The sequence below is a fragment of the Onychomys torridus genome, chromosome 10 (genome assembly GCF_903995425.1).
Source record: "Onychomys torridus chromosome 10, mOncTor1.1, whole genome shotgun sequence".
NCBI classification, from domain to species: Eukaryota; Metazoa; Chordata; class Mammalia; order Rodentia; family Cricetidae; genus Onychomys; species Onychomys torridus.
The window spans coordinates 71,200,060-71,224,338 of NC_050452.1; the positions used below are offsets into that span (position 1 = coordinate 71,200,060).

The 24,279-nt window shown below is 41.4% G+C and overlaps 1 protein-coding gene across 4 annotated transcripts in view; it reads right to left on the bottom strand.

Annotated features, from left to right (window-relative positions):
• The window catches only part of Mtf2 (metal response element binding transcription factor 2), a 44,742-nt gene extending 25,149 nt beyond the window's left edge, over positions 1-19,593 (bottom strand). The window contains exons 1-7 of one of the 4 annotated variants that reach the window (XM_036200699.1): positions 19,298-19,593; positions 9,771-9,923; positions 4,736-4,752; positions 4,554-4,655; positions 4,375-4,456; positions 431-526; positions 106-206 (exon numbers count right to left, since the gene is read on the bottom strand). In XM_036200699.1, coding sequence (XP_036056592.1) covers positions 106-206; positions 431-506 — 177 coding nt within the window. In that variant the 5' untranslated portion in view covers positions 507-526; positions 4,375-4,456; positions 4,554-4,655; ... (1 more) ...; positions 9,771-9,923; positions 19,298-19,593. Of the gene's footprint in view, positions 1-105; positions 207-430; positions 527-4,374; positions 4,457-4,553; positions 4,753-9,770; positions 9,924-15,981; positions 16,181-19,297 lie in introns of all 4 variants that reach the window. The other 3 variants (XM_036200696.1, XM_036200698.1, XM_036200697.1) reach the window with 3 other exon arrangements.
• Between the last annotated feature and the right edge of the window lie 4,686 nt (positions 19,594-24,279).

The window sequence follows — 24,279 nt, forward strand, 5'->3', positions numbered from 1 at the left end:
CATTAGCTGCTAATTTCATTCAGAACAAACTTTCCACAGTCATTTCAATGATAATGCCTTACAAATTCCATTTAGGGCTTTAGCCCAAAACACTTTAAAAGATACCTTTGTTGTTGTTGCAAAAACACACTGTCGACAGAGCCATTTTTCATCTGAATCAATCACACTCGAATCAATATGAGGTGTGTGACACAACTGATGATACCCTTAATATCAAAAAAAGCATAAAGCAAATTCTATTTTATTAACAATTACTGCAGAACATAATTTCAAGAAGGTACTTTAGTTTTAGTTTTGTTTGTTCCCTACATTATAAATGACAAATAGATCTTACTATAAAGTTTCAAATTAGCAAGACAAGTATTTATAATCATTAATCTTCAATAGGCTCATTTGGTATTTTATGGAGCTAAGAAGAATGAATGTTTACCTTGACCACACTTATCACATATGACCATTTCATTGGGAGCTTCTGAATACTCTTCTTGACATATTGTACAGACCATTTCCCCACTCCCAGTGGCTCCTGAAATATGAAAAGCAACATGAAACAGTTATGAAGAATTTCACAGAACTTTTAGGACTCAGTGTAACCATATGGCCTTCCCACATGACAATAAACTTCAGAAATGTTTATTGTTTTCTTTTATAAGAGTTGTGGTCATGGTGTCTCTTCACAGCAATAAAACCCAAACTAGACACTAAGAGATTTATCAACACTAGAACTACTCTGTAGAAGACACATCTACTCAGGTTCATGTATTCACTCATCTTATACATTAGTATCATGAGACCACAGGGAATAGGCAAGAAAGTTATGTGCTCCCTTTCTGGTCTTAAGAACAGTTATTTTTACTCAATAATTATGAAAGAGGCTGGATACCAAGTATTTTGTGGCTGAAGTCTATAAATATAGTGTTTAATAAAAGACCTGAAGAGAATTCTACTGCAACAAAAATTGGAATTAGTGCCAATTAGTTATATGTGTCACCTAAGTAAGAAATTACTGTTTCCTTAACTTTGTGTGTGTGTGTGTGTGTGTGTTAAATATTTATTTATTTATTATGTACACAGAAGAGGGCGCCAGATCTCATTACAGATGGTTGTGAGCTACCATGTGGGTGCTGGGAATTGGACTCAGGACCTCTGGAAGAACAGCCAGTGTTCTTAACCTCTGAGCCATCTCTCCAGCCCTTTTTTTGGAGACATATTTTCTCTGTGTAGCCCTGACTATCCTGAAAATTGCTCTATAGACCAAACTGGCCTCAAACTCAGAGTTCTGTTTGCCTGTACCTCCTCAGTGCTGGATTTAAATCAAGTACCACTACTGCCCTAAAAAACAAACAAAACTGGCCTACCTGGTCTACAGCCAGGACTGCTTCAAAGAGAAACCCTATCTTGAAAAACAAAACAAAACAAAAAAGACCAAGGGAAAAAAAAAAAAAAACTTCTCAGCTGGGTGGTAGTGGCACACACCTTTGATCCCAGGACTCAGGGAGATAGAGACAGGTGGAGTTCTGTGAGTTCCAGGCCAATCTGGTATACAGAGCTAGTTCTAGAACAGCCAAGGTTACACAGAGAAACCCTGTCTCAAAATAAAACAAAACAAAACAAACCTTCTCTGGGCAGTGGTGATACATGCCTTAAATCTCAGCACTTGAGTTCCAGAGGCAGGTGAATCTGAGTTCATGGCCAGCCTGTTCTAAAGACTGAGTTCCAGGACAATCAGGGCCACACAGAAAAAAAAAAAAACTGTCTGGAGGAATGAACTGGACACTTCAAGGCCAGGTATATGGCACACACTTTTAATCCCAGGACTCAAAAGACCAGGGCAGGTTGATCTCTGTGAGTTCAAGGCCAGCCTGGTCTACAGAGCTAGTTCCAGGACAGCCAGGGCTACACAGAGAAACCCTGTCTCAAAAAACCAGAAAGAAAGAAAAGGGGAAACAAAACAAAACAAAAAAACTTAACTTTGTTTGGTGGTTTTCTTGAGACAAGGTCCTACTAAATGTCCCAAACTGGCCTGGACTCACTCTGTAGCCCAGCGTTGGCCTTAAACGTCTGTCACATGATTTCAGCCTCAGTCTCGAAATACACGATAACATTTCTTCTACCAGAGCACTTTCACAGCCAGTTTTCAAAATCATAACTCCTAATAGCTGCATGACATTCCATCTAGTGGAAGAAAACAAAGTTGCTTTGCTATATCCTTATCTACAACAGATAGGTAATGTAGGAGGTACCAATTATTACTTTGCTGGTAGCTCTATTTATTTAGGTCTTCTGTCCCTTCCAAATTGTGTTTTCTGATATACCTAGTGGGAGCTGTTCCATAATTCCTAGGCTTATAGCTATAGTTAGAGAGTAGTCAATCTGAGCTTAGCCTTCTCATGTTAAATGTGTTGTTTCACAGGAAAGGGCTGTATAGCTCCAGCCAGAAGTAGGTGCCTAAGGTGACTCCCACTATATCCATGTGGACTGGTGAAGAAGGCAAGTCTGTAGAAAAGGAGTTATTAATCCAATAAACTGTATGTATTCACCTCAAGAAACAAACCTAAGAAACCTGGGAATTACCTTTCCTTGTGAAATCCAAGTATACCTTTTTAATATCAAATTTACAAGATTCCTAGTCTAGCTTAATTGCACATGGTCTTCCTTACTACAGATTAAGCCATCTACAAAGTCTTAGCTTTTTCATCTTAGTAATACCAAAATGCTGGGCAGAAGAGATAGTTCAGTGGCTAAGAACACTTGCTCTTCAACCATAAGTATGAGTTCAGAACCCAGCAATCATAGGCATTCCTACAAAGATTTAAACTCAGCTCAGGTGGGGGTGGTATGTGCAGAGACAGAATCAATGGGGTTTGCTGGCTTTTAGCATCAATGAGACACTAGCCTCAGGCTCAGGGAAAGACCCTGCCTCAAATGAACAGGTAGAAAGTGATAAGAGCGCAATATCCAACACATTCTTCTGACCTCCACACATAACCCCCTACATACACACATGAATAAATAAGAAATCTTAAGATACCTATCAAATATTTGCTTCAAATAGAGCTATCAAAGTGGACATGGGGGCAAATAGCTTCAATCCCAGCACTCGGGAGGCAGAGCAACTCAACTTGTTATTGAGGTTGAAACCTACCTGTTTAACATAGCAAGTTGCACACCAGCCAAGGGCACACAGAGAGACTCTGTCTCACAAAAAAAAAAAAAAAAAGGTGCTAGGCAGTGGGAGAGCACACCCTTAATCCCACTGGTAGGCAGGGTCAAGTGAATCTCTGAGTTCCAAACCAGCCTAGTCCAGAGCTACACAGAGAAACCCTGTCTCAAAAAACCAAAATAAAATAAAATAAAATAGCTACACTAGGGCTAGAGAGATGGCTCGGTGGCTAAAAGCAGGTGTTGCTCTTAGAGGAGACCAGAGACCAGTTCTCAGCACCTATGAGCGCATAACCCCTGTAGTTCCATCTCTAACTGATACATCAGGTCCTTCAGTCATCTACACTCACACACATGTGGTACTCTTTATTTTTTTATTTTCTATTTCTAAATTCAATTTTTAATTAAAAAATAAGATTAAAGCTATAGTAAACGTTTCTACCTAGCTTCTCTTTTAAAAAAGTTTTCATTTATTATTTTATTGGTGTTTTCCTGTATGTATGTCTGTGTAAAGTGTTGGATCTTGGAGTTACAGACGGTTTTGAGCTGCCATGTAGATGCTGGGAATTGAACCTGGGTCCTCTGGGAGAGTAGTCGGTGCTCTTAACCCCTGAGCCATCTCTCCAGCCCCTCCACCTAGCTTCTTTTTCAATATTTTTCAATTATATTTTATTAATAAACTTCTAGAGAGGTTTGCTGGATATACAGTTTATTTTTATTCATTCAATGCAACTGCTGAAAAAATAGCCAAAACAGACATTTACATTGTCAACAGCAATGCAAGAATATATTACTTCACAGAAAAAATTAACGCTAGGGATTAAAACCCTTCTAAGCCGGGCAGTGGTGGCGCACACCTTTAATCCCAGCATTCGGGAGGCAGAGGCAGACAAATCTCTGAGTTCAAGACCAGTCCGTTCTACAGAGAAGAGTTTCAGGACAGGTTCCAAAGCTACACAAAGAAACCCTATCTTGAACCGTCCGTCCCCCCCAACCCCCAAAAAAGATTCAATTAAACCATAGAGGGCTTTGTTTATAAAACAAGGAAAAGGAATAATTCTTTATATTGAATACATTTTTAAACCTCTCCTCATACATGCTACTGAGTCATAGAAAGACAGTATGTTCAATTTATTTAGCACTAGAAAATGCCATGTTGAAGAAACTAAACTTCAGTCTATAGCATGTTCAAGAGAAACCAGTAGCACCTGCCTGTTTGGATGTCCTTCCAGAGAACCCAGGATTTGGAGCTGTCCTCAAATATAATGAAGCAGCTTTGTTTCAATATGTTTATCTGCAACAGAGAAAGAATTCAGTAATCTCTCAAAACCATAAGCACAAGATTAAATTTTAAATTATTACAATGACAGAGATCTACTAAGGTAACTTGCCTTTTTGATAGTTCCAAGATAAAACAAGCCATCTGACCATCTAGCTAGGACATCCTGACCCTCTTCAAATTTACATGCTGGCTTTTTGGCTTTATGTCCATCCTGTAAAGACAGCTTGTTCAAGGATGCTGGGGTCTTTTGGTTTCGACGTAAAGGAGACCGCTTGTGGACCAGTGAGTTACCTGCTCCTGTAGAGTCTCTATTCAGGAAATAAAAAGACCAAATGTAAGACTTGTACAAGAGTTTTACACCAATGATATATTTCATATGTTAACCAAAACCTTAATTTTTGAGAAAAACAACAAATAAATGACAAATGCTTTTGAAATAGATTTAAACAAAACACATTAATTCATATTTTCTCATTGCCTACTCTAAGTGAAGGATTCAGCAGTCATTTCAACAAAACATATTAGTGTGACGACCTCAAACCACAACTGAAAACAACTGTGTGTGGTGGGAAAAGCCTGCAATGTCAGCATTTGGGAGGCTGAGCACAGGGAAAAGGCCAGGCCAGCATAGGCTACTTAGGCGTTCCAGGCCAACTTGAGCTACACAGTTGGAACCCTGCCTTTAAATAAAATTTTAAAGATTTAAGCTTTAACTCTTTAGCTAGGCCACATGCAAGTAAGAAAGATGAATTCTGGAGTAGCTGACCATGTTCACATTCATGGGAAGGGCAGTAGTACAGAGACTAACTACAGAAATTTTGTTGTTGGAAGAAGGGAGAATATATCAATCTAAATATGCACACTTAAAAGTTGTTTGGTTTTTTTTTCTTTTCTTTTTTAATCAGGCAGTGGTGGCACACACCTTTAATCCCAGCACTTAGGAGGCAGAGACAGGCAGATCTCTGTGAGTTCAAAGCCAGCCTGGTCTACAGAGCAACCTTGTCTCAAAAAACCAAAAGAGTACTTTTTAGAAATTGACAACTGAGGTGGGCTAGAGAGATGACTCAGAGGTTAAGAAGTTAAGGCTGCTCTTTTAGAGGTCCTGAGTTCAATTCCCAGCAACCACATAGTGGCTCACAACCATCTGTACTGAGATCTGGCGCCCTCTTCTGGCCTATAGGCAAGTGTGCAGGCAGAACACTGTATACATAATAAATCAATCTTAAAAAAAGAATTGACAACTGAACCAGTGGCAGCAGATAAAGGCACTAGCCACCAAGCCTGACCACCTGAATTTGATCCCTAAGACTCACATGGAAGGAAATGAATAGACTCCTGCAAGATGCCCTGACTTACACAAGCATGTAATAGCACACGCATACACAAAATGAATGTAATTAAAATAGAAAACTTTAGATTTCACAAAATCATAATCAAGTGAAAAGTATAAGATCTTACTTTTTAAGCAATGGTTCCAAATGATACTATAAAATCATTTAAACTTACATTTTAGCAATTCTGTGAACAGCCTAGCATATCATCAATTTTTCAAAAAATTTTATATATTTTCTATGTGTGAGTATTTTATCTGAATTTATGTCTGTGCACCACATGAATGGCTGGTGACAGAGGAGACCAGGAGAGGATGTTGGAGCTCCTAGGACTGGACTTTCAAGATGGTTGTGAGTCACTTTGTAGGTGATAGGACTCAAACATAACTGCTGAGTCATGTCTCCAGCCCCAACATCAATTTTCCCTTGTTCTAATTTAGATATTTCACTGGCTAGCATACAAGGACGTCTAAAACTATACAGACAATAGGAGAGCATAAAAATTCGGAAAAAAAAAAAAGGAAAGAAAGAAAGTGAGAAAAAGTCTCAGTAGCTAAGAACAAAGGAAACCTGTTTTCAATGCCTAAAAATGACACAGATTCTGGGAATCATGCCCATGCTACAGCATGGGGTCTTGATGTCATTACACTAAGTAAAACAACCCAGATAAAACAGACAAGTACTGTTTAATTCTGGTTATATGAGATACATAAAACAGTCAAATTCACAGACAAGAAAGAAGTAGAATGGAGGGAGCTGGAGGCAGAAGGAAGAAGGATTAAATGTTTATGGTTACAGAGTTTTGGTATGAAAGAAATACATTTTAAAGTTGTCTAAAGAGAATTAACAACTGATACCTTCCCTCTAAATTGCTGAAAAATGTTAAATCTATGTATTCAACAAACTCAAAACCTACAAGTGTAATAACTGCAAACAGTCACTGAAAAATGGAATGATAATCTTCAAACCAACAAAAGAGGGCTGGAGATGTAGCTCAGTTGGTAGAGTGCTGGCCTAGCATGTCCCCAACACTATAAGACAAAAATAAACAAAAGAAAACCAGGTGCAGGTGTAGTGGCAAACATAAAATCCCAGTACTGGGCAGCAGGAAGATCAGAAGTTCAAGGTCATCCTCAACTACACAGGATGCTTGAGAAGTGCAAGATCAGCCTGGGCTGTGTCTAACCGCATATCAATAAGCCAACACTGTAAGTTCAGGGGTCTTGCATCCCTTATCTAACTAACCCAAACTTGAATAGCATAATTAAGTATGAAAAGTAAGTCAGCAGAATGCCCCCTAATTCTGAAATGGAAACTATACAATCAAAGCAGCAAATACTCCCAGTTACTTTCGTGTGCTTTGCTACAATTTCCACAGCCTTTCCCTTTGTGGTGGCAGTGTGCCTGTCTTACTCTCCGCTGTATTACTTCTGTTATGCAGCACACATCCTTTGATTAAACATCAAACTTTATCATTGTTCATTTCCTAGTGTTTCTTCCCTGCTCCTGAAATTGCTGCTGTGCTATGTTTGATAACAAGAGCCCAATCTAGGAATAGTTACACTTACCCTTTGAAAACCTTACTTTTTCCTTCCTGTCCACAGCAAAATCTCTAAAAAGCTATTAAGAAGGCCAGCACTTAAGAGGCAAAGGCAGGCAGATCTTTCTGACTTCAAGGCCCAGTCTACACAGTGAGTTCCAGGTCAGCTAGTGAGACCCTGTCTCAGAAAGTGGGGTAGGGAGAAAAGGACAAAAGACGGCTCATCTGGGAAGTGCTCCCCACCCCCAAACCCATATGGTAAAAGAAAAAACTGACTTCCATAATCTGACAAGTTGTCCCCCTGACCTCCACATGCAAGATGCTATGCACCTCCATACTCAATAAATACTAAAAATGAGGATGCAGCAAGACAGCTGAGCAGGAATGGATGCCTGCTGCCAAGTGATGACCTGTGCTCAACCCTCACGTGGTGGAAGGAAAGAACTGCTACCAATCTCCTCTGGCCTCCACATGCACATGGTATATACACACATGCCCACATATATACGTACATACGTTATATACATACACACAATTAACAAATAATAAAAATAAAGATTTTAAAAAAAAAAAAGGGTTGGAGAGATGGCTGAGTGATTAAGAGCACTGGTTGTTCTTACAGAGGTCCTGAGTTCAATTCCCAGCAACCACATGGTGGCTCCCAACCATCTGTAATGAGAATTGGCGCCCTCTTCTGGCCTGCAGAGACACATGCAGGCAGAACACTATGCAAATAAATAAAACTTAAAAAAAAAAAAGAAAGAAAGAACCCAGTAAGGTTGCCAAAACATGGTTAACAATAAAGATTTATGTGTAGAGCCAGAGTGGTGGTGCATACCTTTAATTCCGGTCACCTGGGAGGCAGAAGCAAAAGGATCTCTGTGAATTCAAGGCCAGCCTGGGGTACAGAGCAAGTTCCAGGACAGCCAAGGCTATAGAGAAACCCTGCCTCAATAAATAAATAAATAAATATGAATAAATATAAATAAATATGAATAAATAAAAGTGAATGAATGAATAAATGAATGAAAAGATAAATTTAATAGAGTTGTTTTTCAAGTTTTTTAAATTGTTGTCTTTCTTTTTAACTATGTGTATGTGTTTGTCTATCTGTACAGGGAGGGGTATTGCACAGAGGTGCAGGTGCCCTTGGAAGTCAGTGGTGTAAGATATTCCAGTACTGGAGTTACAGGCAGTTTTAAGCCACCTGGGATACCCAATTTGATAGAGAATGCCACTCAATAAAGAAAATGGTTAATAAAGGGCTAAAAAAAAGTCTTCCTTTTTTGGTTTACTACACATACACTAAATAAGGCCCTGACTCAACAACTTGGTAATTGGCTGAATAATTTAAATAATGTAGATTAAAGAAAAAAATAATTTTCCCCGTCCTATCTTCCCATTTTGTTCCCCTAGTTAACTAGGAAATCATCTGAATTAATTGTTAGAGCCTAGATAGATAATCTAAATAATCTTTGGACCAGTGAGATGGCTCAGAAAGTAAGGGTACTTGCTGCTGTTTGACAACCTGAGTTTGATCCCCAGAACCCACAGACTGGAAAAAATTGCAGCAAGTTGTTCCACATGAAAGCTATGGTACACAGGTATATGCACAAACACCAACAATATATATTTTAAAATGTAACTGGGTGGTGGTGGTGCACAACTTTAATCCCAGCACTCAGGAGGCAGGCAGATTTCTGTGAGTTTAAAGCTAGTTTGGTGTACATATTGAGTTCCAGGGCAGCCAGAGCTATAGAATCCCTGTGTGTGTGGGGGGGGGGGTTGCATTTAAAATACTTTCTGAGGCTATAATATCAAGATACAGATTAAGTTTTAGTATATGGCCCTCACACCCAAGGGCAGCACCATCTGGACTCTGTGGTTTAATTTAACAGTGGGGGTAGGAGGAGAGTAGTTAGGGGTAAAGAAGCCTGAGAGGTGAGGGTGAAGATGATCAAAATACATCTTATCAGCTGGACAGTAGTGGTGCCTTTAGTCCTAACACTCGGGTGGATCTCTGAGTTCAAGTAGAAACTCAGTACAAAGCAGTTCCAAGATAGCCAGGGTTACAGAGAAACCCTATCTAGAAAAAACAAAAACAAAATATATTTTATCAAGTTCTCAAAGAATTAACAGAAAGTGAAAAATACAACTTAAGGACCTAGTATAATTTCTCAAAAAAAGAACAAAGAAATCTGTCATTTCAATTATTTTTTCTTCAATAAAAAAGAAAATGGGTCTTTACTCTCCACCCTGTAGACTGCCTATGTTCTAAAGGATAGAAAAACTGTCCAAGCTTGCTTACCATATCCTCCTGAGTACTTAGTACAACGCACAGACAAACAATAAGCAGTCAGTAAACTACTAGCAAAAACTGGCTGTTTAATTTAGGCTAGATGACAGTCTAGTCGAATCTAGGGGCTGAATGCTACCACCCCAGCATAGGACTCACCTCCCTAGTGGGAACTTTCATCACTCTATTGAGCTGCTCCAATTTCCCTCCTCTTCTCTGGGAACAGCAATCAGCCATGACACCTCCACTCCACCACAATCACGTTTCCAGTACCCTTGCCACTACTCTAGGCCATGGTGAACCACTCGGCAGCTAAGGGAAAAAAGGAAGGAAAATCTAATCCTACTTCACACTGCCACCTTGCAATAAAGCACTTCTCCTTGATTCATCAACCTATAAAGCAAAATGATCTTGCAATAGCAGGGGACAGAACTATGGGACAAAACAACAAAGCAAACAAACCAAAACCCACCTAGTCTATCCTTACCCAAACCCAGGAACAAGAAGTCTCACCTTTTGGGGGGTTTGGGTTTGATTTGGTTTTCAGTTTTAAAGTTTTGAAACAGGATGTCACACTGTAGCTCAAAACTGCCCTCTGCTGGCTCAGTGTTGGGATTACAGGAGTTTGCTACCACACGGGGCTTAACTCCCTTCTAAAGGGCACAAAATTGCTATGGTTGCTACATTCTTTCCCATAATTTCTTCCACTCCCTGTGATGTGAAGGATATAATGTAACAAATGAAGAAGACACTTGGTGGACTCTTTCACTCAGATACGGTCAAATTCACAAAGCTCAATAGAGCCAAACCAGGACCCAGATGCAAAGGGAGCAGCAATCTACTTAGGCTGATCCTGCACCAAACCTATGAGGAAGTAATTCTCTTACCTTTTGAAGCAGATAAAGTAAAATAAAATCTGAGCCTGGATGCTTTCTGTTTAACTGAGGAATATATGAACACCTAACATCACAGAAACCAAAGTTCTACCAAAATCAGAAAGCATAAGGCAAGCAGATTTGAGACTAGCTCTAAGACTGGACAGACAGCTCAGTAGTTAAGAGCACTGGCTGCTCTTCCAGATTCCCAATTACCACACAACAGGTTGTAACTGTTTATAACCCTAGCCTCAGAGGATCTGCATCAACCCTTCACTGGCATCAGGCACATGTTGTGATACAAAGATACACAGGCAAAACGTATTTTTTTTTTTTTTTATTTTTTAAAGTTAGCTCTGCTCTGTTTCTTTTGTTTATTTGTTTGTTTGTTTGGAGACATCAAGTTTCTCTGTGTAGCGCTGGAACTCACTCTGTAGACCAGGCTGCAGGCTAGCCTCTGTATAACTTTGGAGCCTGACCTGGAACTTGCTCTATAGACCAGGCTGACCTCAAACTCACAGAGATCCGGCTGCCTCTGAGATTAAAGGCGTGCGCCACCGCCACCACCTGACTTCTGCTTTATTTCTTAGTTTTAAAAAATTAACAAACATTATCATACATAAAAAAAAATTTAAATTAGCTGGGCGGTGATGGCACACAACTTTAATCCCAGCACTCAAGACCATCTCTGAATTGGAAGCCATCATGGTCTACAAAGCTAATTCCAGGACATCCAGGGCTACACAGAGAAACTGACTCAAAAAAAAATTTTTTTAAATAGCAAGAATGACTCATGTGTTTAATTCCAGCACTCCAGATGACACAGAAGGATCTCTGTGAGTTCTAGGTAAGCCTTGGGGGGGGGGGGGGGGGAGGGCTAGAGATATGGTTTATCAGTTAAGAACATGCACTGGCCAGGCAGTGGCGGGGCACGTCTTTAACCCCAGCACTGGGGAGGCAGAGGCAGGAGGATCTCTGTGAGTTTGTGGCCAGCCTGGGCTACAGAGCAAGTTCCAGGTCAGGTTCCAAAGCCACACAGAGAAACCCTCTCTGGGGGATGGGGCTAGGAGAAGAGAGGAAGGAAGAACAGAAAAGAGTAAAAAAACATGCATTGCTTTTCCAGAGAACCAGAGTTCAGTTCCCAGAACCTACATTAGGAGACTCACAACAACCTGTAACTCCAACTCCAGGGGAGTTCCTCTTTGGGCACTGCATTCACAAGCGCGCACACGGACACATAATCAAAAATAAAATAAGTCTTGTTTAAATTTTGTTTTATGTGTTTCAGTGTTTTGCCTGCACATATGTATATCTGTGTATGCCTTGCATTCAGTGTCCAGGGAGACCAGAAGAAGGTGTGAGATTCCTGGAACTAGAATTACAGATGGATGTGAGCTGCCATGTGGGAACTGGGAACAGAACCAGGGTCCTCTGGAAAAACAGCCAGAGATCTTAACTGCTGAGCAGTCTCTCCAGCCCCACAAATATGTTTAGAAAGAAAGGAATAAACGGAAAAGCTAGTGTTCCCCTCCTATCCCAGTCTTGTTTTCTAATGCAGGCAGTATTTTTTCTTTTAACTCAGAATTTCCATTAAAACTCCATCGAGGAGGCAGGGCGGTGGTGACTTGCCTTTAATCTCAGCAACAGGGAGGCAGAGACAGGTGGATCTCTGTGAGTTCTAGGAAAGGCTCCAAGCTACAGAGAAAGCCACTCACAGAAGAACTAGAAATGACTTAGCAGCTCAGAGTACTCGCTGCTTTTACAGCGCTGTTTCCCGTCACCACGTGGTAGCTAACAGTTGTCTCTAACGCCAGATCCAGGGGACCCAATATCTTGTTCTGACCTCCATGGATATACCAAGCAAGTACATACATGCAGGCATGACACTCAGACACACAAAAATAAGTCCATCTAAACAAATAAAATTTTAAGAGCCAGTGAGATGACTGAAGAGGTAAAGAGGCTTGCCACCAAGCCTGTAGATCTAAGTTCTATCCCCAGACCTCCCCAATGTCCTCTGATTTCCACATGTGTGCTGTGTGTGGAAGGGCCCCAAAACAGCTTGACCACACAGCTGCCATGACAGGCTTTGAAGCCCAGGCACAGCTTCTGGGACACAGACTTACTGAGGCAACACCCAGATCCAGGAAAAGCCATAAGCCGACCCCACCCATGAGGACCTACATCTAAGGGGAAGTTCCTAACATCCCAAACATTCCAACCATTAGAAAAAGCGGCCAGATATCCCTGAGTCTAGCACGCTTCTATTTTTGTTTTACAGATACCCCTAGACAAATGTCAAACAAACAAGGTCCTGAACCCTGGAAATCCCCTCATCCCAACTTCTGCTACGATAAAAACTCTACCTTGCCTGAGCTCAGGGCTCTCTACTCTTACCACTGCTTCAGACAGACAGAGAGACCAAGCCCCAGAGCTTGAAGATAATAAAGGGTCCTTGTTTTTTAACATATGGGATTCGGTCTCCCTAGTGGTCTTTTGGGGGTCCCCACGATCTGGGCATAACAGTAGCAACCATACATACACAATAAATAGCTTTAAATTCCATAAATATACACATAACTCTTCATATAAACATGTAGTTTAAATGAAAATTTTTTCATCTGAGCTGACAATGTTCCCTCCAAGAGCCAAAAGCATCTAACAAAATCCACAATACCACTCGAGAAGCCCACTGGAGGTATTGGTCAGGGTTATCCAAGAGAACCCTAAAACATTACAGGCTACTGCTAATGCCCTTGGTTACCTGCAACCAAGTGGTAGAAAGTAAGTCCCTATTGCTGAAGATACCATGAACTTCAGACACTAGGCCCAGAGACACCAGAGCTAGAAATAACCTGAAAGCCTCCCTAAGCCTGTTAGGTACCAGAGGTGCCATGCAAGCTGCCAAAGGAAGGAAGCAGCAGTCCTGTGCAGCTATGCTGTCTATGAAACAGAACAATGACCAGCATGGCACAGTAAGTTTTAGGGTGCAGTAGTGGCATGCATAACTAAGTAGTAACCAACAACTCTCTACCTGTACTTAAAACACACATAACAGAGAGGGAACTATTGCCTAGTACTGGAAATCTACCAACTACCCAGGGATAGTAAAGTTTAAACCAGCATAATCCCTAACTACATTCTAAATATTTTTTCTTATGCCCACAGTTAAGTGTAGTCCTCATGCCTCATCCAGGAAACTTCCCTTTGCAACTGATGGAGACTGTCACATAAAACCACAACCAATCAAGAGTTGTGGAGTTCAGTACCAACAGACACATCTACAACACAACCCCTGTGACTAAGGCTGAGGGAACATCGAGGAAAATGAGTACAGAAAGCTTGCAAGAGCCAGAGGAATAGAGGGTTTGCTGTGAGACTGTGTCTGCAAACAATGTCAGAAGACACACCCAGAGAGTCTCACCAACATGACTGCCTAAACATGAGTTGAACAAGGTGAGGCACACCTTTAGTTGTAGCTCTCAAGGGGGAGACACAGGCACATCTCAAGGAGTTCAATGCCACCCTGATCTGCACAGTGAGTTCACTACAAAAACAAAAAACAAACCGGAGAGATACGTCAGCACGGGCAGGGGAAAGCCCAGGAGACCTCAACCCTACACAAAGACAGACAGGCAATTAATGAATTCTAAGAGTGGGAAAAATAGCCTTACCAGGAAGAGCACACCAGTTGGCTATCCAATACCCAATGATCGTCGCTTAAAACATACACAATAACATTATTCAGACTGAGAATATTTATGTATTTAGGAGTAAATACGTGTATGTATGTATGTATGTATGTAAGTAACAACAATTAATGAAAAAATAAGTCACAAATTTGAAAGAGAACAGGGAAAGGTATTGGAGGGTTTGGAGGGAGGAAATGGGGGATGATCTAATTATATTATAACCTAATAAAGGAAATATATTTTAACTCCACAAATATTAGTCACTGAAAATTAAGTAGTATTAACTGGCACACAACCAGCAATCCCAGCACTCAAGTAAAAACAGAAGAGTCAGTTCATGGCCAGCCTGGGCTACATGAGACTGACTTAAAAACATCCACAAAGTATATTTAATATCTAATTATGGTTTCCTTCCCCCAACTGGTTGTGGTAATATACTGTGTGCCCTAATAAAATTTACCTAAAATCAGAGAGACAAAGGAACATACCACTGCCACATCTCACCTCCAGAACTCCTCAGCCTGAAAAAGCTTCAGTTCCTGTCTCCTCACACCTTACACACCTTTCTCTGCCCAGGCATCACTTCCTTCTTAGTGCTGGGATTAATGGCCTGTGATTCTCAAGTTCTGGGATTAAAGGTGTGTGCCACCACTGCCTGGCTCTGTTTCTCTCCTAAACTGAGTCAATCTCATTCCAGGGTAGCTTTGAACTCACAGAGATTCAGACGGATCTCTGCCTCCTGAGTGCTAGGATTAAAGGTGTGTGCCACCAATGTCTGGCTTCTATGTTTAATGTAGTGACTTGTTCTGTTCTCTGATCTTCTGGCAAATTTTATTAGCGTACACAATATATCACCACAACTGGTCCCAGATCCTCCCCACTCCCCCATCCACCGAAATCCACACCCTTTCTCACTCTCATTAGAATACAAGCATCACACCTAAGGAAAAAATAAAGTAAGATAAAATAAAAACAAACCAGAATACGACAAAACAAACTCTGTGTCCAGAATTCTTAATATATCCTAGTACCATCTCATTTTAAATTGCCAAAGACAATTTCAAATTTTCCCTTTCCATGAGTAACCCTTGCTTCTAGATAGTGTTCCTGCACCAATCTGGGATGGCTAGGCTTTATTCTTGTCATCTTAGAAATTCACATCATGACAGTTTCCAGATCACATATTCTTTGGCCACAGAAGTGATATACAATAAAATGTATGTGCATAAAACTTCTAAAGTCAAAGTCTTCTTCTATACCTAAAAATATCTCAGTCCTCATCACAACTCACTGGTAGGGTAGCAGTCCTAGCTAGGAAAAGCAGGAAGACAGCTTCAACACAGAAATGCCAGGTCAGGCTGGTCAATAAACAACAACAGACTCATTAAATTCCTACACATAGAATTTATGTTGTAAATAATTTCCCCAAGAAGTTTGGTTATGCTCATCTACTATACTCAGTTTTATGACGCAAAAAATTTGACTCTACTGAGCACTAGTCCTTCTTCCTTTATCCTTCATGGCTTGAAATTTTATTAAGAATATATGAGCCGGGCGGTGGTGGCGACACCTGTAATCCCAGCACTCAAGAGAGGCAGAGGCAGGTGGATCTCTGTGAGTTCGAGGCCAGCCTGGTCTACAGAGCTAGTCCAGGACAGGCTCCAAAGCTACAGAGAAACCCTGTCTCGAAAAACCAAATAAAATAAAATAATAAGAATATATGCATTCAGTATTTTTCTCATTGCTGAGTTTAAAAAAAAATAATAACAAAAGCAATATAAGAAAGTGCATATTTTGGCTCACAGTTTCAGAGTACAGTCCGTCATGGACGGGGGAGGCATGGCAGAAGGAGCAGGAGGCAGCTATCACACTGTATCTGCAGTCAGGAAGATCAATGTTCATGCTCAGCTTGCTTCCTCCATTGAGTCCAGCCAGGACCCCAGCCCACAGGTGTGGCGCCTCACATAGTCAGGGTAGGCCTTCCCTCCTCAGTTAAACCTTTCTGAAAACAATCGTAGGCACAGTCAGAGGTGTGTTTCCACGGTGATTCTGAATTGTATCAAACTGACAATGCAGATCAACCAGCACTATATGTCTCAGTATAAGGCCTACTTTTAATCATGTTATTGAGACCTTGGTAAATCAAGTTCACTTTTTTCTTTACCTTTTTTTTTTTTTTTTTTTTTTTTTGCAGCAGGGTCTCACGTGTCCCAGGCTAGCTTTGAACTCCTATCTGGCTGAGAATAGCCTTGACTTTTTGATCCTCCTGCCCCTACCTGCTAACAGTGAAGAAATATATTCATGGGCTGGAGAGATGGCTCACTAGTTAAGAGCAGTGGCTGTTCTTCCAGAGGACCTAGGTGCCATTCCCAGCACCTCTGATACCCAGAATCAACATGGCAACTTATAACCATCTGTAACTCTAGTTCCAAAGGGATCTGTCACCCTCTTCTGGCCTCTGTGGGTACTGCACCCATGTGGTGTACATACATATATGCAGGCAAAACCATACACATAAAAGAAAAAAGGCAGGGAGGTGGTGGCACACACCTTTAATCCCAGCAAACATGGGAGGCAGAAACAGTTTGAGGCTAGCCTGGTCTACAGAGTGAAATCCAGGATAGCCAAGGCTACATGGAGAAATCCTAAGAAAGAGAGACAGACAGATGGATAGACAGAAGGACAGACAGAATGGGTAGAGGTGGGGGTGGAGAGACAGTTTAGCAGTTAAGAGCACTGACTGCTCTTCCAGAGAACCCACATGGCAGCTCACAACTGTCTGTAATTCTAGTTCCAAGGGACCTGACACCCATGGCAAAAACACCAATGCACATAAAATAAAAAAAGAAAAGAGAGAGAGAGAGAAATGCATTCATTACCACAGATTAAACTTTAGACCACTATAACAGGTGAAAAATATCCTTTATGGGGGCTGGAGAGATGGCTCAGTTATTAAGAGCACATACTGCTCTTAGGGAAGAACTGAGTTTGGTTCTCGGCACCTATGTTAGATAGCTCACAACCACCTGTAACTCCAGCTCAAGGGGATGTCATGGCTCTGGCCTCTATGCACACCAGCACATATATCCTCCCATACACACCGCACGCAAGCACATGTAAAAATATTCTTAAATGTCCTCTATACTTTTCCCCCAAAATTCAAGATGCAATCACACTTGTATATTTCATTTGACCAGCATGTTTTTGTCTCAGCTATGTCTTCTTGTTTGTTTTCTGACACTGGATAGTTTTGCCCGCAGCTCTCTTGATACCATGCTCCATTATGAATCTATTTGTACTTTCATCATGACTAAAGTCAAGGTTCATCAGTTCTAGCAATTGTATAGCTTAGAGGTGCTATACTCTGTGTGTGTGTATGTGTGTGTGTGTGTGTGTGTGTGTGTGTGCCCCTATCATTCCTCACTGCTCAAAATCAAATTTCATACTCTACATGGGCACTGAACATGTCTTAACACTTAAGATGACATTCAACCCAGAAAGTCTCCAATATCCACTTTTTGAACAAATAAGGAAAACAATTCTCCATAATACACATATAAGCAAAGTACTTTAAGTTGAATACTCAATGACAGTTGCTGATGTTAACTCAAGATCAAGAATATCACTGTATGGTAGCTCACACCTTTGATCTCAACACTCAGTGGTTCAAGACAGCCAAAGCTAGAGCTGCATAATAAGACCCTGCTTCAAAACTAAAGGGGAAAAAAAAGGCTCCATTTAAAGCATTATCCAGCATCCTAAAAGATCACTTAAGAATTTAAGATTTAAAAAAAAAAAGGAAGAATTTAAGATTACAGGGCTGGAGAGATGGCTCAGCAGTTAGGAGCACTGTCTGCTTTTCCAGAGGATTCAGGTTCAATTCCCAGCACCCACATGGCGGCTCACAACTGTCTGTAACTCCTGTTCCAGGGGAACCAACACCCTCACACATTAAAAATAAAAATAATGATGATGTAGTTACCTTATTTTACCCACAATTACTTTTATTTCCCAAAAATGAAATTCCCAAGAGAAAAATGAAAACCATCTGCAGATAAGGTAATATTAAATGGACTCTATTTGAAGGAGAAAGTTACTGCTAGAGCAAATGGAGTCAAATCAACCACTATTTACATAGTTCCTAGTTCTGCTTTGATCTTATTAGGTAGTTTTCTAAGTTATTCACAGGCTTGTCTGGGTTTTCGAATTACTACATGGTATATCTTCAACCAAAGTGAAATGTTTTACTTAAAAAATACAATAGCATCCCATATGTCTTTTGCTATTGTTCACAAACAATCGGATCACTCAATAAATCCGTCTGTTCTTCTAATTTCTTCCAGAGAGAAATTCTAACAACCAAGGATATCAGATTGTAAATCAGAGTTAAGAGTTCTGGCTGGCACTCTGGAAATCTGTTAAGACAGCCTGGTTTAGTAATTACCTGGGTTGTGACAATGAATAAAAATATCTGAGCAGGAAAATTAAATTGAACAGAAGAAATGCCTCCTAATAAGAAAATCTCTTTCTTCCCCTATATCAATTCACCTCCCACTTCTTCCCTTTAAGCTTCAAAGGTTTGCTTTCCAGACTATTTCCCTCATCCTCACACTGTATCAGGCCGGTCCACTGGAGTCCTACATACCTCAATTCAACACAATTCTAGCACTGTCTGGTTCCATATTGCTACTTCCCTGAGCGCCCCCTAAAATGCCAGGCAGCCCCTCTACTAGGCTCCCCACATTTTGACGGTTCCACCCCTCAGTTCCCCACCCCCTCATCACCAGGTTCATCCTGCCCCTCCAACCGTCTCCCGCCCCCAGGTTCCTTCCTGCCCTCCAAACACAGCTTCCCTGTCTCAACGTCTCTAGTTCCAGCAACCGACTCCCCGAACGCCCTGCTCGTTCCTCCTGTCCCTATTTTTATCAACATTCCACTGAGTACTCCTTTTCCATCCATTCTTTCGACACATGCATCAATGCAAAAACACCCCCACACAGGAGTCCCTTACCCAAAGCCGGATCCTCCATCTTTCCCCTTTCTTTTGCTTCCTTTCTTTCGTCTCTCCCCCATCTCTACCTCCTCTGAAAGAGTCGGTTCCCAGGCCAAGGTCTCTCACCTCATTCGGTCACTTAAGTGGTGCCAACCGCTTCATACAGGAAAATACAAGCAATCACGTCCCCGAGGGCGCTTCCCCGCGAGTCCGGGCACTCACCGGGCACCCGCCCCAGCGGGAACCCTGCGCACACGCACACACACGCACACCGAACTCCTTGGGGACGAGGGTTGGGGAACACGGTGTGCGTTCTCACACCGGCCTCAAACACAGACCACTTCGTTACAGCCCTTCGCCATTTTGGTTTCCCGCGGACTACCGGTGCATTCTGGGAGCGCGGAGCTACTCCAAGGCCGAATGGCAGCTCTCCAGGGCCGCAGAGGGGCGGGGACTGCACAGCGAGCGCGGAAGAACACCGCGCCCTACGTCCCGGACCAGCGCTGAACAAAGAGGGACTCTTTAATGTCGCGGTGGGACTAAGTCCTGCTGCTGCCAGTGCAGACACAATAGTGAGCGCAGCGCTTCCAGGCGATCTTCTTTAAAGGAGAGGTCGTGTCCAAACGATCTTGTGCATGTTTTTTTTTTTTTTTTTACTGCTCAGTACATCTCGCTAAGCTGATTTCCTTTCAGATATTAACTGAAAAAGTACTTTTCTCTTACCTTCACCCGTGAGGCCTGCTGTTAGAATTCTCTTAAGTGGGGAGGAAACCTTGGATGTCAAATTTCGTTCAATGATTACTCTCCAAATCCAAATTTATTTGGAATCTGTATAGGAGATTCTCACTCTTTTTTTTTCCTCTGACAACGAAAGGGACTTCTTTTTTCTGTTTTCCTGCTTCATGACCTTTCCTAATTGTAACAAAACCTGAGCATACTCTCCTGCAAAGCAGTTGATTGTCGGAACACAGAACTTTCCTAATATTGTTAGCTGTGGACCAGAGTTCCAACTGATAAACGGAGGACATGCTTATCTCTTCTACACCTGTAGAAACACCTGTAATACCTTTATATTTTCAGTCATTTTTATCACAGATATGTCACAGAGACAGTCAATACTGTATTTTCTCTCTCTGAAAAAGTACCTGTAGCACGAATCTTAAAAGGTCTTATTAATAAAAACAAACCTGGGTATTGGGGTGAATACTGGAAGATCAGAGAAGCAGAACAAGCCACAGCTACTTCATCTTGCCAATTCCTCAGCTGATCCTGGTTTCCTTAGACTGGAAGCTTCTGAGTCCTTATCCAAATGGGTCTCAGCTGAACTGCTGCTAAAAACCCAAAAGCTTAACCAGCTCTAGCTCCTGGTTTTCATGCCTTACATACCTTTCTGGTTCCTGCCATCACTTACTGGGATTAAAGGCTTGTGTCACTGTGGCTGGCTATTTCCAGTGTGACTTTGAACTCAGAGATCCAGAAGGATCTCTGCCTCTGGAATGCTAGAATTAAAGGTGTGTGTGCGCCACCATTTTCTGGCCTCTGTGTCTAGTGGCTGTTCTGTTCTCTGAACCCAGATAAGTTTATTAGGGTGCACATTATTTTGGGGAACTCAATATCACCACAAGTACCTCTTATGACCTACATTCCTTTCACTCATACATATTTCAAGAGTTCCCTTGGCAGGGCAATGGTGGCACATGCCTTTAATCCCAGCATTTGGGAGGCACTCAGGATCTCTCTGAGTTCGAGACTAACTTGGTCTACAGACTTAGTTCCAGGACAGTCAGAGCTATACAGAGAAACTCTATCTTGAAAAACCAAAAGAAAAAAAAAAGTCCCCTTTACTTATATTCTGAAAAATCTGGCAAATAAGCATATTCATATTACACCATAAATATTTTTTTCTTTTTTTTTTAAGACAGAATCTCTATTATGTAGCTTTAGTGGTCTCTCACTTTGTAGACTAGGCTGGCCTCAAACTCACAGAAATCTGCCTGCCTCTGCCTCCTCAGTGCTGGGATTAAAGACATGCACCACCATACCTAGCTTTGCATTATACAATATTTTATTCAGTACATTTCAGTCTTTCTCATCTCTGTATGTGTGTCTCTCTCTCTTTGTCTCTCTGTGTCTCCTCTCTCTTCTCTTCTCTCTCTCTCTCTCTCTCTCTCTCTCTCTCTCTCTCTCTCTCTCTCCATAGGGTCTTATGTAGCCCAAGCTGGTCTCATATCAGCAATGTAACTAATGCTGGCCCTGAGCTCCTGATCCTCCTGCTTCTGCCTCTTGATGACTGTTATTGTAGGTGTGAACCATCACATCTAGCTTAAATATTTTTAAATGTGTTGACCATTCCTTTCTACTCTTCTGGTTTTTTTGAGGCAGGGTTTCTCTATGTAGCTTTGGAGCCTGTCCTGGAACTCGCTCTGTAGACCAGGATGCCTTAAAGTCGCAGAGATCCTTCTGCTTCTGCCTCTTCAGTGCTGGGATTAAAGGTGTGTGCCACCACCACCCAGCCTGGTTTTTCTTCTTATTGCAGCCTCACTGTATGTAACTTTCCAGTCTCAGTTTACTACAATTCCATGATTTCTCAGTTTGGATGTTGTTAATGTTTAGAGACAGGGTTCTCATGCATCCCACGTTGATCTTGAATTCCTCAGTCCTGCCTTCACCTCTCAAGTGCTGGCATTTCACACATGTACTACCACACTTGGCTCATTATAACATAGTTCCTTATCAATTTATCTTCAGTGTATTTCCTGTATTGATTGAAGGTTTTGAATGAAACAAAGTAGATACAGTTCAAACTTGGTTGAAGATAATTATACATAAAGAAATGTATTTGCTTTGCAACCACGACTAATTTGTAGAACATCGGACTTGGATAGAATTTGGTCTAATTGTTCTCAAGATTCCTGTTAAGTAGTCATCAAGCCTCATCTTCATCATTTCCTGTGTGCCTCTGAGCAGCCATTTCTATCTCAAAAACTTTAACACTGTGGTCCCTCTTATCCTCAGAGGGTAGACCCCATTGCGTGCCTGAACTTCATATAGACTTCATATAGCAATGAACTCTCATGTACTTTTTCTTACACAAACACACTAATGAAAAAGTATAATTTATATATTAAATTCAGGAAAAGATTGGCAAGTAAATTGGCAATAATTACAATATGTTGTAATACAGAATCAGCTAGATGTGGTGGCTCTTACCCATACTCCTTGCACTTGGCTGACCAGCGTGAGTTCTTTGTCAGACTGGGCTGCATCGTGAACTTGAGGTTAGCCTGGGCCAGAGTACAACCCTGGGTCAAAAATTAAATAAAAAGAAAAAGAAAAAGTGAAGGTAGTCTGTCTTTCCTCTACCTTCCCTAAAATTTCTTAGAGACTTGAGCAACCTCAGACTTTTTGTCTTTCCTTATTAAACTTGCACTTTGGAGCCATTACTAAGTAAAATAAAAGTTACTTGAACACTAACACCACAATTCAGGACAGCTGGATGACTGAGAGACTCTGTATAGTGTCGCAGTTAGTGTGAGCAGCATGGGCATGCATGCAGTGTAAAGGTGTGACTCCCAGCCCAGGCAGAGCAGAGTGGGACACTGTGAGACTTGGTGAAGCTACTCAGAATAGAATGCAATTTGAAACCTACCCTGGATGCTGGAAAGAAGGCTCAGCAACTAAGGACATGCACTACTATTGCAGAGGATCCTGTTCACAACTACCTACCTGTAACTCCAACTCCAAGGGAATCTGACACCTCTGGCCACCTGCAGAACCACACTCTACACTGCACATGCCCAACACAGATACGTGTCCCCATAAATATCTTAAAAATAAGCCAGGTGGTGGTGGTGGTGGTGGTGCATACCTTTAATCCCAGAACTCAGGAGGCAAAGGCAGGCAGATTTCTGAGTTTGAGGTCAGCCTGGGTCTATAGAGCAAGTTCTAGGGCAGACAAGGCTACACAGAGAAACCCTGTCTTGAAAAAATAAAATAAAAAAAATAAAACAAAAGTTTTTTTTTTTATTTCTGGAATTTTTTTCATTTAATATTTTTAGGTCACAGTTGACTTTAGGCAATTGAAAGCTAGGTGGCTGGGATGAAGTTCAACTGGATGCCTGTGTAGCATGTACAAAGGTCTCAGTTCCAACCATATATACCGGGCACAGTAGTACTCACCCATAATCTCAGCACTGAGAAATTGGAGGCAAGCGGTAAGAAGTTTGAGATTATCTTTGGTGACAGAGTGAATTCAAAGCTACAATGGGCTTAAGACCCTGTCTCAGTAGTAGTAGTAATAACAATAAATAAAAGCCCAGCAAGGTTGGTCAGTGGCCAAAAATGCTTGTTGCACCTAATGAATGACCTGAGTTTGATCCCTGGATACCATGGTGAAAGGAGAAAACTAACTCCCAAAATATATTCAGACCTCTACAAGAGCATGTATAGACCCACTCTGTCTCCCTGTCTCTCTGTCTCTCTTTATATGGGTATGTTTCTGTCTCTGTCTGTCTGTCTGTCTCTTTCACTCTCTTCCTCCCCTCCTCTCTGTCTGTCTCTCTGTCTCTCTGTCTGTCTCTCTCTCTGTCTGTCTGTCTCTCTCTCTCTCTCTCTCTCTCTCTCTCTCTCACACACACACACACACACACACACACACACACACACAGTAATAATTTGTTTTGTTTTGTTTTTGTTTTTGATACAGGGTTTCTCTGTGTAACAGCCCTAGCTGACCTGGAACTCCCTTTGTAGACCAGGCTGGCCTGGAACACACAAAGATCCTCCTGCCTCTGCCTCCCAAGTGCTGGGACTAAAGGCATGTGCCACCACCTGTGGCCCATACAGTAATAATTAAAAAAAAAAAAAAAACTCTGAAAGACAAAATGCAGATCAGGGTGGGGTGCCATAATTTAAAAATTATTATATAGAAACACAATCTGCTTTTCACTTACTGATCTAACTTTTGGTATCTTTGGTCATGAAAAGTGTTCTAATACCTTGTAAATTAAAGAGCTCTATAACACCTCTACTTTTTTTTAAAGATTTATTTATGTATTTTATGTACACTGGTGTTTTGCCTGTAGATATTCTGTGTGAGGGTGTCAGAG